The 17,853-nt window shown below is 45.9% G+C and overlaps 1 protein-coding gene across 2 annotated transcripts; it reads left to right on the forward strand.

Annotated features, from left to right (window-relative positions):
- The first annotated feature begins 369 nt into the window (after positions 1-369).
- On the forward strand, positions 370-16,950 carry KCTD21 (potassium channel tetramerization domain containing 21). Of its 2 annotated transcripts, none has more exons than XM_064441486.1 (2): positions 370-432; positions 10,090-16,950. In XM_064441486.1, exon 2 carries the CDS (start codon positions 10,119-10,121, stop codon positions 10,899-10,901), a length of 783 nt encoding a protein of 260 aa, XP_064297556.1. In that variant the 5' UTR covers positions 370-432; positions 10,090-10,118; the 3' UTR covers positions 10,902-16,950. The 2 variants fall into 2 exon arrangements, with proteins under 2 accessions (XP_064297556.1, XP_064297557.1); XM_064441487.1 differs by lacking the exon at positions 370-432 and adding an exon at positions 4,642-9,931.
- The last annotated feature ends 903 nt before the right edge of the window (positions 16,951-17,853 follow it).

Consider the following 17,853-nt stretch of genomic DNA (forward strand, 5'->3'; position numbering starts at 1 on the left):
CATCCCTCACCCCGAGCATCCCTCCTGCACCCCTCACCCCGAGCATCCCTCCTGCATCCCGACCCCAGACCACCCCCCTGCACTCCTTCCCAAGCACCCCTTTTCCCCGCGCCCCTCCCTCCCACCACCCCAAACCCTGACCGCCCCCCTCCGAGACCCCCTCCCTCCTTCCCTCCCTCCCGCCCCGCGTTACCTCCCTCCGTGGCCGTGCCGTGCCCGTATGGCCGCAGACCTGCGGGCAGCGCCGGGGAAGGGCCGAGGGCTGCGGCGAACTACAAATCCCAGAGCGGCCGTGCCGGGCCGTGCCGAGCCGATCCGCCTCTCGCGGCCCCGGCTTCCTCCTCCTCCTCCTCCTCCTCCTCCTCCTCCCGCCGCCTCCGCCTCCCGCGGCGCCCGGCGAGCGACGGGGCTCGGCGGCTGGAGGGGGCGCAGGTGGGTACCGCGGCGGGGATGGGGTGAGGATCCGCCTGGCTTGGGGGGGGGGGCGGCTGGGAAGGGCCGGGGTCACCCCATTGTAACCCCCACCCTCACCCCCCGAGGTGGGGAAACTGAGGCACAGAGGGGGGCGGACACACACCCACCGGTGGCTGGGGAGCTTCGCTGCTGCTCTGCGGAGAAACCCTGTGGGATGAGGGAAGAACGCGTGACCCACTACTTTTAGGGCCTTTGTGGTTTTTTTTTTTTTAATTATTTTAAGGTAATTTAATAGTTTGGACACCTGGCTGTGTAGGAAAGAGCCCTACCTACAGTTCCTCTTAACAGGGTAGGGCTCGGCGCCACTCTGCAAACTTTGCCTCCCCAAAACCCATTTTCAATGAAATATCTCCAAAATTAAAGGATTTACAGCAGTTTAGCAAATCCAAGCCCTGTACGCCCACACCCAGGGTTGGCTCTATCTCCAGCCGAACTGCAGCCAGCCCCGGACGGCAGCGTGGGGCTGGCTGGGTGACATGCATGAGCCGAACCCCACAGAGGGCCTAATTCTGGATGGCACCTATTTTGTTAATATTATTCCTGAGTGCTTTTCACTAGTGTGCAGCTGCATCCATGCTGGCAGTTAGTTGCTGTCTTAATTGAAAGGGCACCCTGGAAGCGATGGTGTCAGTGGGAGATGGGGTGGATGCTGGATTGCTGAACCACCCTGGGCATGCATCAAGCAGTACGCAGGTGGTGGTCTACCATGTGTGTGGATGAGGTGGTCCAGGAAAGGAATAAGAGTATCTGGAAGATACTCCAAGGGTGCCAAGTGATACCCATGTGGATGCTGGGACAGGACATTAGAAATCAGTGAAAACCTTTGCCGGGACTGGCATTCAATTCGTATATTGGACTGTACAAAGGGTTATATCAGCTGCTTGGAAGGATGAGTGATGCTCCCACTGCCATGAGACCCCAAACGGGGTCCCATCCGGCAACCGGTGGCAGTAACTGCCTGGTAATCTGCGTTGCCCACCCAGCAGCCCCTGAGCTCACGGGTGTCGGAGGTCATACCTGGAGAGCACCAAGCACCGCAGTACTTGGGCTTTTATTCTCCAAACCTCGCTGCAGCCGCATCTCTCTGGCTCTGCACTCCCTCTCCCCCTCCATCTTGTCTTCTGCCATTCTCCTTCAGTAGCTATTAACCTTCATTTCATTTCCCTCCTCCCTGCCGTGCACCACTGCTTTCATTCCTCTTCTCACAAGAGGAACCTGACCTTTGTTTTATATTGCTCCTTCCTCTTACTAACTGGGTGCCAGCTCTATTTTCCTGCCCCCGTCTCCCTACCCGCTTCTCTTCATTGCTTACATTCAGCGTCTGCAGAGAGCCAGACGTGCAGCCTTCTGCACTCCCCCACATCCCTAAGCAAGCAGCCCAGGAGATGCTCAAGAGCATCAAGATGCAGGTCTGGGAAGGGACAGACATACACCAACAAACCAGGGATGTTACAAAACTCCCGTTCACGCTTTCCCGTTGTGCAGGTGTCTCGTTGGCAGAGGATCATTTCTATGTCTAACAAAGCACAGTTAGAAAATTAAATGTAAATAAATATAATAACTGGTGGCTAAGCAGTTGCTCTCCAAGGGTGGACAGTTGGTGTGTCTGTGGCTGGGTATTGCAGCCACCGGCAGATCGATACTGACCCTGTCTTACAGCGAGAAGGGAAGGGTGAGCCGTCGTTTCCTGCCACGCGCCTTCTGGGAGTTTGAGTCCCCTCCCAGAGCTTGTCACCCATGTCCTCCGTGCCAGCCTCGGGCATGAGCAGCCTTTCACCAAACACCGGCTGGAAATTTCCAGTGGCTCACAGCAGTCCTGAAACAAAAGGCAGCTGCTGGCCCCCCTCCGGCGCTGCGTTTCGGGATATAGTGCTCCTGGCTGACACGCCACGCTCTGCTTCACCGACTGAATTTTAAGCCTCAAAGTACTGCATTTTATTTATTGGAGGGGCTGATTTAACTGAGCGTCTGAAATTAGGTGGGTCCATCCTGCAGCACTGGTAAAACATGAGTTTCCCTCTCTAAGATTACTCTAAATAAGCATATAAGGTATAGAATCCGTATTGCAAATGTTAGTTGAGGATGAGCTAAGATAAATAAATGTGCATCAGGGGTACATAAAGGGAGGGTGAATCCATCCTTGCGATGGATTTTGTACCAAATCCTTCCTTAAACCCAGCTCTCACTTGGTGCTATGGGCTGCTGCTGGTTAGGTAAATGGTCAACTGAGAGGCTTTTATCTTTTTTTCCAATCCCATAAATACTATTTGTTTTGTTTCTGCCCTCCCTTCGTTGTAGTTTGATTATTTTTCTCCTATATTTCGTGGGGTGACTTCTAGGCTTCAAACTGCCTCGGCTGCAGTCCCCATAACACGGCGGAGCACAACTGGTAGCTAAGGGTCTGGATTTCCTCTGCAAAATTGTCCCCTTGAGAAGGGACACAGCATGAAACTGGTCTGCAGGTACAGTCGCAGCAAGTGCCACGGGGCTCGGCATGCCCAGATCTGGAGTTCACAACTTCATGGAGGTTTTTTTTTCTCAGGACTTGGGTGTTTTATGGAAGCTGGAATTTTTCTCAATGCAAAACATAGGTTTCAGTAAGATGCGATGGAGCAAAGTGATACATGCTGAGTGTGGGAAATGTGGGACAAAACCCAAAGCAGAACAAGCATTGAGCAGAAAGGAATATCTTTGCCTGATGATGTGTTTGCCATTAATGCACTCTAATGATGCAGACCAGAGCCCAATCCTCCGAACAGCCATCTTTTCCTGCAGAACCACATTTAAAGTCCCCAGCTGCCATACAGGTGCCCAGATAGACATTTTTTATACCTCTTTTTTAGCTGAAATCAATCCTGCCCCTCCCAATGCAGAATTACTTCCTATAATGCATTACCTGATCTATCTCTTGTAACATTTATCCAGCTGACGTGGCTTTCACCCTCTCTCTTGGGCAATATTCAAATAGGCAGAGAGGTTTTTAGTCTGGCTGCTCTTCCTGATGCATAGCAGAAACGGTTCCTGGCTTGCTTTAATTTTATTGCCACTAAAGCATCCTTCATTGTGCCGGCCTAAATTATTAATTTTTTTTTCCTGTGTGTATACTTTGCAGTTCATTCTTACTCCTCAACTATTTCTTAACAGAAATAGTTGGAGATCGTCTTGAGTGCCATCACGCTGCATGTGGGGGTGATCAGGCCCAGTCAGCAGGGGTTGAAGAAAGGCCGGTACTGCTCAAGTAACCTCATCTCCTTCCATGGCAAGGTGACCCACTTAGTGGATGAGGGAAAGGCTGTGGATGCTGTTTACCTGGACTTCAGTAAAGCCTTTGACACCGTTTCCCACAGCATTCTCCTGAAGAAACGCTGCTCACAGCTTGGATGGCCGTACACTTTGCTGGATAAAAAACTGGCTGGCTGGCCGAGCCCAGAGAGCTGTGGTGAGCAGAGCTAAACCCAGCTGGCGGCCGGTCACGAGCAGAGTTCCTGAGGGGTCAGTGTTGGGGCCAGTCTTGTTTAATATCTTTATCAATGATGTGGATGAGGGGATCGAGTGCACCCTCAGTAAGTTTGCAGATGACACCAAGTTGGGCAGGAGTGTTGATCTGCTGGAGGGCAGGAAGGCTCTGCAGAGGGACCTGGACAGGCTGGATCCATGGGCCGAGGCCAGTTGTGTGACGTTTAACAAGGCCCAGTGCCGGGTCCTGCCCTTGGGTCACACCAACCCCAGGCAACGCCCCAGGCCTGGGGCAGAGGGGCTGGGAAGTGCCCGGCGGAGAAGGCCCTGGGGGTGCTGGCTGACAGCCGGCTGGGCATGAGCCAGCAGTGCCCGGGTGGCCAAGGAGGCCACCAGCCCCCGGGCTTGTGTCAGCACTGGCGTGGCCAGCAGGAGCCGGGCAGGGATGGGGCCCCTGTGCTCGGCCCTGGGGAGGCCCCACCTCGAGTGCTGGGCTCAGGTTTGGGCCCCTCGGGACAAGAAGGGCCTGGAGGGGCTGGAGCGTGTCCAGAGAAGGGCAGCGGGGCTGGGGCAGGGTCTGGAGCACAAGTGTGCTGGGGGGCGGCTGGGGGAGCTGGGGGGGTTTAGCCTGGAGAAGAGGGGGCTGAGGGGAGCCCTTCTCGCTCTCTGCAGCTGCCTGAGAGGGGCTGGAGTGAGGGGGGGGCTGGTCTCTTCTCCCAGGTCACTAGCGATACAATGAGAAGAAATGGCCTCAAGTTGCACCGGGGAGGTTTAGATTGGATATTAGGAAAAATCTCTTGACTGAAAGGGTTGTCAAGCATTGGAACAGGCTGCCCAGGGAAGTGGTTGTCACCATCCCTGGAGGTATTTAAAAGACATGTAGTCGTGGTACTTAGGGACATGGTTGAGTGATGGACTTGCCAGTGTTAAGTTAATAGTTGGACTTGATGATCTTAAAGGTCTTTTCCAACCTAAATAATTCTATGATTAATGAAGCTGCACATATTTCACAGTCTTAAATACAGGTTTCCAAAGTTTTGGTCATGGAGGGAGGTTTTATGGGTAGGTAACCAGCAGCCTAACACCTTACGTATGAAATTAAAACCAGGGGTGATGACTGTGTAAATAGCCACATATCTCTATGTCTGGCAGCAAAAGACCCTGTTGTTGTCACAACATCCATTAGCTCATTTTTCAGGGGTTGCTACAGCTTTTCATGCTTTTAATGCCACATGTAAAGGCTTCAGAGGCCATAAGCAACCTGTGTGATGGACTTTGGAAACCCTGTTTTAACAACTCATTGTAAGCCACTCCTACCAAATTACAGATTGCTCTTGCTTTGCTGCTCAGTGTGTAATTAATTTCATTAATGAGATCCTCTGAACAACACTAGGATCAGCCTGTTGACCCTGTCTTAGGCATTGCCTCTGCAATCCCAAAGAATTGATCCATTTTCCTTCCCTGCCATTTGTAAAGTGAAATCTGTGTTTGCAATCGATTACTGCTGCTTTTTCCAAACAACATTTTCTCAAGAAATACCTGTATTTGGGTGAACTTGTCAGGGAAATCAAGGGATTGTTACACATTTTTCCAAATAAGAACTTCTTGGTTTGTTTTCTGATCTGTTTAATATCTTCTGTCTGCCCTGCTGGTATTTATAGCTTTGGCTAAAATAGCTTCTGCATTTATTTCATTAATGCAGAGAGAGTTTTCTTCAAATCTTCAATGAGACTTTTAAACAGACCCAGGTATCTCTTTGGTGTTTCATAAAACTTGCTGTTTCATGGTAGATTATTTTTAACTGGAATGATCTAAGTTATCATTTTTTATCTGAGTAAGTAACCAGAAAGTCCTGTTAAAAATTGGCTCTATATATCTATAGCTTAAGGAAAGAGACATGTCTCTTTGAAAACCATATACACATTTTTTGCCCAAAAAGGATAGACTACAGCTGTACCCATTTTTCAGAGTGGTTAAATATGTAGTAATATTTGTGCCATTCCTTTACATTTTACTTATGTTGGCAAACCGCAGCTAATGCTTTTTTTTTTATGATTACTTGTACACTTGAACTTTTTTGCCAAGTTGGGCAAAACAGGCACTGAATGAAAGTATGTATACAGAATTTTATTTATTAGCTAATTAAAGCACTCTTAAATATGATGAATACATAAGGGGGAAATAATCTTATCCAATGCTGTTCTACATTTAAAATGATTAAACAAAGGAAGTATTATGGATAATGAAGGAACTGAGCTGGCAGTTCTAAATACGTGGAGGCATCAATAAGTAGGTAGATTTTGTCGTTTCACCTGCTCTTTCATACCCTCCTGCTGTGTCAACCCTCACCACTCCCAGGTTCGAACCAGTTGTTTGCTGAGCTAAACTTGTGGGGTAGCAGATCGTTACAGAAATGTTATCTCTGCATCTGTTGAAGATGCTCCTGTGAGTAAAACCCAAGTTAAAATTTACAAGCCCTGGCTGGTTGAAATGCTCAAACAGCAGCTTCTATTCAGGAGCTTGACTTTTCCAAAAACTTCACCACTGCTGGTTTCTGTCAATTTACATCACCTGAAAAGATAATGGCTTTAAACGAACCATAGATTCTTTCTCCCATGTTGTTAAATACATCTATTTTATAAAGAAAGATGTATTTAAATTCAAGTCACTTTAAAAGCACTAAATAAATCCAGTGCACTTTGTCCATCTTCAACTCTCAAATTAGACCTCTAGCTGATGTAATTTGAAGGAATTTTAAGTGCTACTTGGGGAGCAGCTACACAAAAGGCTTTACTGTAATCCCCTGCTTCCAAGAGCCATAACCCAATAACCCAATCTGTACTTGTCCTTGGTGACTGCAGGTTATGGCCACCCATGTCCAAGATCAGATGCTCTCCTGGTGCTTCCTCTTTGTGGAAACGGCACCAAGCAGAAGTGATTTCCGTGCTGTATTCATGGAGAACCTTTATATTGCATTAAACAAGTACCCAGGCCTGATAAACCAGGGTGGGGACTGCAAATGCTGCTTGGATGAGCAAAGAGAGAAAAGTGACAAGCCATTTAATTCTAATTTTTATAGGTTTATGAAAAACTTTTTTCATAATCAAGTTTATGAGAAAAAAAGCAGCAAAGATTGACTTACTTTCCCCAGCTACTGTCAAGTACATTGGTTGGTCAATGCATTAAGTCCAGGCTGATGATGAATCCAGTAGATATATGCATGCTCATTTGTCCTGCGGTTTGGGGTCTTCTGAGGTTGCCAGACTATCAGATCCATCTTCACACTATGAAGATATCAACCTGCAAGTAATGGGATGAATTAGGCAAAAGCAGATGATTAACTTGCTATATGTCGATTCCACTTTATGAACAACAGCTGTGGAATAGTTATCCTGCAGCCTTATCCATGGGCCAGATGTTTACATCATTAAATGCTTGAAATTTAATCAGTGTGGGGGCAGTGGAGAGGTCCAAAATAAAAGCAAGCTGGTGTCCTGGGAGACTGAAATCCAGCCTGTATGGGTCTGTAGACTGCAGAATGGCCACACGCAGAATAGGCTGGTCAGGGCACGTGTTTGAGCAGCGGCCAGAGGTGGGAGAGGAGCAGAGCCCACACGGGAAGGTGGTAACGCCGTGTCTGCCAAGCTCTGTGCTACTACACCAACAACTCTTCCAATGCCGGAGGTAAAGCTTGGTCAAATTTCTGATGCTGTTGCTGGCAGCATAGATGTGGTCTTCAGTTTCGAAGAGCTCATGTTACTGCCATATTTTGTTGGCAGCCTCCCTTTTGAGACTGCTGATAAAGAAACCAGTTACAAGATATTTTAACATTATCTGTCCAGAACAGACTGAGATGTCTGCCTCTCATTCAACTTAACATAGCCAGCGAGTCTTTGGATCAGAATAAACCTAGGGTGGATGTTAAGTTTGAAATTAAAATCTGTATCTTTGGACCATCCAGTGGTCTTTAGGTCATGAGTCTCGACAATGGGCTCTGCCAAGTGAAGCCTGTCACATACACATTGAGGGAAACATCTCACTCTGTAGCTGGCTAAGGCTAGAAGAGTGCATGAGAAAACCACTCCTGTGGTGTAGATAAGCAGGCTTGGGCTCAAAAATCTGAAAACATGATCTATGAAGAAAGAACAGAAAAATTTGGGTTATTTAGTCTAAAGCAGCCTGAGGGGTAGCAGAGATGGGAAGCAACGAATATGACCTTTGGGGTCACTCTCAGTCCTGCTTCTACAGGCTGTGTTATTTGCAGGGAGATGTAAGGAACGCTTCTGTTTGATGAAACGAAAAAAAGTAAAATCCATTTTAGGCTGTTTTTGTGAATGTCAGATTGTGCTTGTGGCAACACTTTTGCAAACATATTGCAAGGGCTTAGGGGAAAAAACACATGGCAGCCACTTGCAGTACAGAATTAGACCAGTTAAAGCCTCTATACAATCAGTTTTGAATGGCTCTTGACTAAATTGGGTAGGAGTCTTCACAAGTGGGAAGTATGCTGAGACCACACTGCTAAGGGGAGTTTGGCACTGGAACATACAGTTTTTTCTAGGGTATATTTGGCTGAGGTTAGTCACAAGGATGGTCTTTGTCATGGGCGTAGACAGGTTGTTGTGTTGGTCTATGCATGCGTCTTTGCCAATTTTGTTGGATACACAGGACTAAAGGATACACAGGCAAGGCTCTCAGTGGATTTAGAGATCTGCTTCTTTCCATTCATTATCGTGCAGTGAGATATACACCGTGCTAAGGGCTAAAGTGGGCTAAAGAACAGAGTGGAATGTTAGCCTTAACCTAGAAATGAAATACAGATTCTCCTTTGACCTGGTCATTAACTGCCCAAGGGTGAGCAAGTCTTTCATAGTAAAATGTACTTGCTATCTAGAGGCATATTTGTTTTAGGGAGCTGTTACCCCCACTATTTGAGTTTTAGCAGCCATAAAAGAATTGATACTCCAGCACAAGGTGACATTCTTCCTACCTGTATTTTGCTGTGTCTCTGGAGCTGATAATAGTGTCCTTGTGTCTATGATTATTCATGACTAGTTAGGAAAATGCCTGCACTTAAATTTAAGGGCGCTGTTTTGCAGCTTTCTGCTGAATGACTGTAGTTACTACAGCAAGAGCTACCTCCTACCTCTGCAAGCAAATAGTGATGGTTTTCCCACTGATTAAGTCAACAACAAAACTGGAATGAACTGTTGATCGATTTGGATTCAGCAAACAAGGGAAAACAGATTTGCAGGTTCCCAGCTAGCAGGAATGAGGGCCCAGCATTTCAAGGCAGCTGATCTTATCTGTTCTGATCTGCAGTGAAGAGGGCTGTGGAGCTCCTTCCTCTTCCTTTGCACCACCCCTGGAATTCATCTGGTTCCAAAACGTGGCAGAAACATATCCTGAATAGAAAATGATGGGGGTTTCTCCCTAAACTGCTCACTGTGGGGTCAGATAAGTGCCAGAGCTGGCATAAGGAAGGAGGAAAGTATGGTGGAGGGTGAAGGGAGGTATGTTCCTTCCAGAGACAGTGACACTGAACTGCACCATAAAATCACACCCTCCATTTGTCTCAGCTGATTGCTGAGACTGGGAAGTGGCCCCAATTAATTAGGAACTGTTTTCTAAGCTAAAGCATGTTGGAAGGAGAAAGCCTGGTGGGTTTTTTACTGAATGGTTCTGCAGACTGCCACATGCTTACAGCAGCACTGGTCGTTGGCTCACTGCTAGGCTGACTGCACTTAAATGTGTGTCAGGGGATTCTGCTGCAACAGCTTTGTTGCTTTAATTATATCTTTGAACGCCATGGAAGATGTTGGGATGTGTCCAGTTCTTATCCTGTCCTTTTTTTCCCCTCTACAGTCTGTGTTCGCGAGGGAGTGGGGATCAGGTGAGGCCAGGACACAACTCTTGCTTTGAAGTCAGCAGTCATTCTGCTGTAAACAAAGTCCTGTTCAAGTCTGTTGGGAGAAAAAACATCCTTACACTTGTTCTCAAGGTACAACCTCTAAAAGTAATTCCCCACTTCTAATTTCTATGATTATTTTTTGCCATGTAGTTACCCTTATATATTTAGGACTCTTTATCTCTATAGTTCAACCTTTTAAACAGGTAAATGCAACTAAATGTGTGGTGTTGGATCTTTTTTTTCTTTAGAATTAGTCACAGCATTGTGACTTTTCATCATGTCAGAACCCATCACGCTCAATGTTGGAGGAAAACTCTATACGACCTCTCTGTCCACCCTGACTAGCTTTCCAGACTCCATGCTGGGGGCCATGTTTAGTGGGAAGATCCCAACCAAGAAGGACAGCCAAGGCAACTGCTTTATCGACAGAGATGGCAAAATCTTCCGCTATATCCTGAACTTCTTACGAACTTCTCACTTGGACCTGCCTGAAGACTTTCAGGAAATGGGCTTACTTAGACGGGAGGTAGATTTTTATCAGATTCAGCCACTGATTGAGGCCTTGCAGGAGAAGGAGGTGGAGCTTTCTAAAGCAGAGAAGAATGCCATGCTCAATATCACTCTCGATCAGAAGACCCAGACTGTTCATTTCACTGTCCGAGAAGCACCCCAGATCTACAGCCTGTCTTCCTCCAACATGGAAGTGTTCAGTGCTCATATTTTCTCCACGTCATGTCTGTTCCTGAAGCTCCTTGGTTCCAAACTTTACTATTGCTTCAACGGAAACCTCTCTTCAATATCCAGCTACCTGCAGGACCCCAACCATTTGACCTTGGATTGGGTTGCAAGTGTGGAAGGCCTTCCCGAAGAGGAGTACACAAAGCAGAACTTAAAGAGACTCTGGGTGGTGCCAGATAATAAGCAGATCAATAGTTTCCAGGTGTTTGTGGAAGAAGTGCTAAAAATAGCCATGAGTGATGGTTTCTGCATAGATTCTTCTCATCCACATACTTCAGATTTCATGAATAATAAGATTATTCGCCTAATTCGGTACAAGTAGGACTGGATGTTTAATATGGTGCCAGCATGGAGATAACACAGGTTAAGTGTTTCCCTTTAAAACACACTTACAGCCTAATTCAGAATCGTGCTTATCTGGATTAAGAGTCACTAACAGGGAGATGATTTTCCTTTAACGTATTTACCAATACAACCTTTCAGAATATGTCCATATTCTAGGCAGAAGGAATATTGTCTAGTGCCTGAATTAAGAATTGGTTCTGTCTCTGCCTCCACCTCTGACCTGCTGTACAACTGTGGGGAAAAATCGCTTAACTTCTGTCCTTCTTACATTTTCCAGTTGGAAAATGGGCATGATCCTTAACCTGTATTGCAAGGGAGATGTGAGGGTTCAGTAATCACAGTTTGGAAGGTATGTGGAGATCAGATGCAGTGAAGGATGCCATGGAGCTGCAGCACAGTGGACAGTCCGGGGGACGTGTCTTCCATGTCTTGCCATATCACCTGTGCAGAGCATCCAAGAAGCTTGGCTGGATCCACAGAGAAGAAATCTCCCTACAAGCATGCACTTAATAGAGCTGTAAAGGTTGGTGCAAACTGCAAATGAGTAAGGGATCCTGTCTGTTTGGCTTCAGCAACAGATTTCTGCTACTATCTGAAGCTGACAGGCGTTTTTTTCTGAACCCCACGAGGAAGACCCTGCTGTGTTCTGCTTTCAGGAAAGCCATGTTTGAATGATGTGACTGGCACGGGCAACGACCAAGGAACCTATAGCAGAGAGAATGGTGTTCTTACGAACTGAGAAGATTGAGGCTGGTGGGGGAACTTTGTTTTAGATGCTCTTAAACCTATACTTTTACATTCCAAAGGCATCCAAGACAACTAGTTCTTTTCCTTCTCTTACGACCTTACATTTGTCTGGAGGAAACTTTCTGCAGTGGAGACAGACTTGGGGGCAGAGGCCCCTTCAAAATGTTTGAGCCTCTTCTTCCTGGGCATGGCCTTCTTTGGTGCACGTCTCCCTTCAGCAGTGCCTGGAGTGCATGGGATGCTCTCTGGATAGGATGGATTCCGTGTGAAAAGACAACATTCCCATCAGGTTACACCTAGTATTTTCCATTACAAAAACAGAGGCTCACTTTTTCTATCCCGGTGCATTGAGCTGTAGTTTTTACATCATTGTGAAACGGTCAGATCACTAAGCCAGCATTTTGCCCGCTTGCTTAGTGTCAGATTGTTGGAGGTAAGGCAGTGGGAAACCAGAGGTGACGGCAATGGTAAAGCTCTTTCCTACAAGCCCGGTCTGAGCCACAATGAAGATCATAATCCATTAACTGCATGTTAGCTCTAAACATCATTTTGCCACATTCATGGTGGTTCATTCTCAGCTAATTATGTTTAAAAGTATTTTATCTGTCTTTCCTTAACCAGATTGCTACGTGTGCATGAGACACCCTCTGGAACATTTCCCATTATCTCTAATGAGATAGAAGGGGAAATGCAATAACAAAGCTTTGCATTTAGAATTTTAGTGCTTCCAAAAGTTCTCAGCACCGGGCTGCAAAGCTCGATATTGCTTGTGCTCTTGTTTCCCAAAGTAACTAGTCTGTCGTTACATTAAGCTGACCTGTGAACAAGCATAAAGAAGCGTTTTCTGCTGTAAAATATAGTGAGATAAATATATTTCTACTGTCCCAAGCTGTAATTGCATGAACAACACAAAGCAGCGTGCTAATGGTAAAAATGCACATTCTGCAGCTATTGGCAGCCTGTTACAAACCCGTCATCCCCTCTCTGACTTGGTGCTAGAACAGCATGATATATGTGGGACTATGTTGTTAGGAAGCACTGACTGGGCTTGAAGCCCTCAGAGCCATTAAACTGGCAAGTTTTGTGAATTTTGAGGATGGTAAACAGGATTTGGTGTCTAAATTCCAACCTGAGTCACCATGTTCTAGTTTTAGTTGCATTAGGAAGAACTTTTGTCCCACCCCATCCCTGTCCTGAATTGTAAAGGAGGAGTAATCTGTTCCAGGGGTTGCTGCATGCTGCTGACAAAGCAAAACAACCCCTGTGTGAATCTTATTTCTGACATGAGTCTGCCAGTCAGATGGCCACTCAGAGTGACAATCTATGCAGGTGATTTGATTATGATCTGTAAAATACCATATATGAACCCCCTTTCACCAAATCTATGCCTTGAAACAGATATGCCTTTGCTGGATTTGTGCGAGCAGAGCTTTTGGGGGCTGTTGGCAGTATTTCTTTTTAGGCCGCACCCTTGAGAGTACATTTTAACTGATCTGCAACAGAAGTTCTTCTATGTCAGGACTAAAATAATACCTATCTGTAGTAATTTGTTTCCTGTCAGCTTGAGTTTATCCAAGGGCAAACGCAGTGGGCTTAAATCTCATTTGGAAGAGGGAAGAAGTCTGATCCACACCCTTTACAGCTCTGGATTGGTATTTCTCCATTCAGTTTCAGCAAAATAAAAACATTCCCTGGGAGAGCTGAATCATTGCTGCATTTTCTGGTGAAAGGCACTTTAAGAGGTGTCCCCAGAAGCACTATGGATAGCTTAATCTAGAGCATTTACTCCTTCCCTTTGTCCCCATTCCCTTTTCTTTTCTTTGGACCATAGCAGCACCCATACTAAAAGCAGTTACACAGTTTCTTAAAACTCTAAACAAGAAATGAAGAGTGCCCCAAACTGGCCTCCATAGTAACTGGGGTAATTCTACTGACATGGAAATATGGGTCTGAATCCCCACAAACCGAGCAGAGAACTGAACCTGGGACTTCTCAAGGAGTTATTTAACCCATCTGTCTATTGTGCAAAAGATGGACCACTTGAATATACATTTATCTGTGCTCAGGTAACTCAATCAGGCAAAGGTACAGCTGGCCACAGGTCTCTGTCATTTATTATGTGTGGTGCAGTCAGACACGCTGGAGGGATGGGATGTCATCCAGAGGGACCTGGACAGGTGTGAGAGGTGGGCCCATGCAAACCTCATGAAGTTCAACATGGCCAAGTGCAAGGTCCTGCGCATGGGTCAGGGCAATCCCAAGCACACATACGGGCTGGGGGATGGGGGGATGGAGAAGCAGCCCTGCAGGGAAGGACTTGGAGGTGCTGGGGGTGAAAAGCTGGACACGAGCCGGCAACATGTGCTCGCAGCCCAGACACCCAAGGCTGCATCCCCAGCAGCGCGGGCAGCAGGGCGAGGGAGGGGGTGCTGCCCCTCTGCCCCGCTCTGTGAGACCCCCCTGCAGCGCCGCCTCCAGCTCGGGGCTCCTCAGCACAGGACAGACACGGGGCTGTTGGAGCGGGGCCAGAGGGGGCACAGAAATGCTCCGAGGGCTGGAGCCCCTCTGCTGCGAGGCCGGGCTGGGAGAGCTGGGGTGGTTCAGCCTGGGGAAGAGAAGGCTGCGGGGAGACTTGAAGGGGAACAGTAAGAAAGCTGGAGAGCGTCTTTTCACAAGGGCATGTAGTGATAGGACAAGGGGTGATGGCTTTAAACCGAATGAGGGTAGATTTAGATTAAAGGAAGAAATTCTCCACTGTGAAGGTGGTGAGGCAGTGGCCCAGGTTGCCCAGAGAGGTGGTCAATGCCCCACCCCTGGAAGTGTTCAAGGCCAGGTTGGACAGGGCTCTGAGCAACCTGATCTAACGGAAGATGTCCCTGCTCATGGCAGGGGGGTTGGACTAGGTGATCTTTAAGGTTTCTTTCAACGCAAACCATTCCATGTTTCTGTGATTAATATGCAGAGAGATGAAAAGTATCTCTTGTCTATATGCACAGAAATGCAAAATTTCCAACAAGTATAAAGACATGAGTGAAAACAGGCTTTGGGATGAATAGAAAACTCAAGATACCTCTAAATTGCTAAGCAGAATAAACATCTTTAAGCATGAGATACTACTTGGAACACCGCAGTCATTCTGCATGCTAATGGAGTACGCGAAATAAGCAGTAAGTGAATCACTTGTGATTGCAGTCAAACATATGTTATGCAAATGGAGTTGCTATTTCAGACTACACACTAAGCTAAATTTATAGCTGCTCCTTAATTTTGCAGTCTGTGGGTTACATTATAATGACTTTTTAGGAACATTCTCTCTCCAAAACATTTGTTCCCTTTTTATCTAGGTAGCTGGCTTTCACTGACCTTCTTTTTCTGAGCCCTAGAGGTGCAACTTGTTTTTGTTTACCAGTCAACAGAACTGATAATTATCCTTCTCTAGAGTTTTCCTGAATTAAAGCGAACATAAACAAAGCTGTATTAAGTACAGCACAACCCCATCAGTAGTCGTGAAAAGCACTTGGCATTTATTAGGAGTAACATCTAAAAATTATTTCACTCTTGAGCAGAATATTCACTCTCAAAGCAAACTTGTTATTTTCCTGTAAGGGCCTGAGACAAGGAAAGCATCTAGTGAGGTTTTTCCCTTAAAGTTTGAAGGGTGCTTTCTTCCACATTTCGGTGCATAACTCCTGTCCTGATTCCACCATATGCCTGTCTCCCTCAAAACCTTCATCTGCAAAATGAGGCTAAGTCCTGCACTTCATTTTTAAATGGCCTAAATGCTGAGAGAGCCACTGAATAGAGAGATCAATAGTGTTAGAGCAGAAGAATACCAGAGTTAAGGCAATGGTTTTTAGCTGTAGTCTAATGGCATTTTTTGCTATGGGCATGTGCATAGCACAGTGCGATTTATTATACGACAAAAAGATTATTAAGCATCATCTTAATGGAGTCCAGAAAGAATCACTCATGGATTTCTCTATGTGTTTTTAGGCTTGAGAGTTCTTTAAATATCTAACAATGTCCAGTTATTATGAAAGGACTGAAACTATACATAAATACTAAGACATCTTTAGTTCATGCAGCTGTTGTTAAAGGTCATTAGAAGTCAGTGAGAGGAGTGTTTGTTGCTGCAGGCGACGGTAGGGAAATAAAGTGTAAAAAGTTAGACCTGAAAGAATTCACATGTTAACAAGAAATCCAAGATTTAGAATGGAGAGAATAAAGAATCTTGATGTCTTCAGGAAAAAAAGCCCACAAGGTAACAATGGAGACAACAGTTTTGCTGTGGAAGGAGGCTGCAACCAGAATGACTCACTGGTCCTTTCCAGTTTTAATCTCCTATCATGCAGCTCAAATACTGGCCATACCAAGAGTTACGCTAGTAGCTTGTCAGCAGCAGACAGCTTTGCTTCAATTCACGTGTGCTTTAAATCACTGAACATACGCACTGCTGTCGTTACCCATATTTTAAATGGGTTGCTGAGAATAAATTGCTGTGTGAGTTCACTGGCAGTAAATACCTGCAATCAGTCAGATTTATTCCCACTCTAGGAAAGGCTGGTGGGGTCCATATGTAAGGTTGACAGGAGTGATAAATATTGCCTTCAGCTCATGCCGTAGACTGTGGAAAATAAATCTAGGGTCTTCTGATACTTCACAGATAAATGGAGAAGTTATGAAAAAGACTCCTTTGGGGTCACTGCTCAGAAATTCAATGTATTGTGAAATATTTAACTGCTATTCTGTAATGAATCCTGTATCCATACAACGGTGGTCACAAACAGGCAGGGTACAGCCAGTGCTAATGTGTGGCCCTCTCAGTAAAAGTCTCATTACTACAGGCAGTCATGTTGATATTCTGTGTGAGAAGGACTGGACTGAGCATAAATATGCAGATCACGTTCTCAGATTTGCTTGTGAATAACACGAGGATGGTTTCCCTCTGAATTCAGAAAAAAACGGAGCTATAGGGGAGGGCTGTATGGAATAATTCCTTTTCTCTTCCTCCTCTTGCCATTCCCCTCCCTCATATTTTCTCATTCCTATTCTTAACTGTAGGATTTTTGTCTTGATCAGAATTTTATCTCCAATTCCCTAAAAGCCATGCTTTTGAATGAATAGTATGTGGAAAGTGTCAAACGATGGTTTTTATTTCTTACCACTTTCACAGATAGCCTGTTGCATTTAAAAATCGAGTTGCAGTTCTCTGCTTGTAACTCTTTTGTGAACTGTTACTAATTTTAGAAAACAGTAAATAAAATGTGAATGAAGCAGGAGACACTCTGCCTGATGTATATTTCTTGAGAGAAAAGCAAGCAGTGAAGTTTGCTGAATCCGTAGCTTTTCCTCTAAGGATTTTACACAGTGTGTCTCCATGGCTAAGAATTGTAGGAAGCTCCCCAGAAAATGTGCAGTTGTAGAAAACTTGCATGAACAAGCCTTCCTAAATAATGGAAACCATTTAAAATGCATTAGCTCATTTATATTTCAAACATTTATAAACAGAGGATTCATTTCTCCAGTGAAAACCCTCCTAAACCCTAATGCTTTACTGCTGTTGATCTTGTCTTTAGTCCCTGAGTTTGAACAACCCATGATATATTGCTGCTGTACAGGAAAAAATAAGTTTAATGTACTATCAATATGATTTCGTGCAACCCCTACAAGGTACTATTCCTAGACAGATGAAGGTTTGCTGTAAGGAAGTGAAAAGGCATGAGCCCTGCATGCATCCACCCTCCAGGCTGGCAATTTCTTCCAGGTATTAAGAAACTGAGCTTGTTCCTCTGAAAGAGCACTTTATACCTGGAAGCCAACTCAGACCCCAGTGACACTGGTTGGAGATGGCACCTCCCTGGAGCAGAGCTAAGCTGGTGTAATTCGAAGCGGCTTCTGCCCAATGCCAGGCAGCTGTTGGCATGAGAGCTGCCATAAATTCCCCCATGCTCTGCACCCAAGATTAACTCACCCACAGACACCATGTTTCTGGGCATGTGGGGGACACTGGTCTCTTTCCCGAATCAACGGGGTTAAGCCTGTGCTGATGGTAAGCGTCGTGGTGGGCTCCCCGGCACCCTGCCCAACAACACAGAGGGGATGCAGCATCCGGACAGAGATCCTAAAAGATTACCCAGATCCAGAATGAGCCAGAGCTCTCCATCTCTTTAACCATATCCCAG

The sequence above is a fragment of the Phalacrocorax carbo genome, chromosome 1, assembly GCF_963921805.1.
Source record: "Phalacrocorax carbo chromosome 1, bPhaCar2.1, whole genome shotgun sequence".
Taxonomy (NCBI): Eukaryota; Metazoa; Chordata; class Aves; order Suliformes; family Phalacrocoracidae; genus Phalacrocorax; species Phalacrocorax carbo.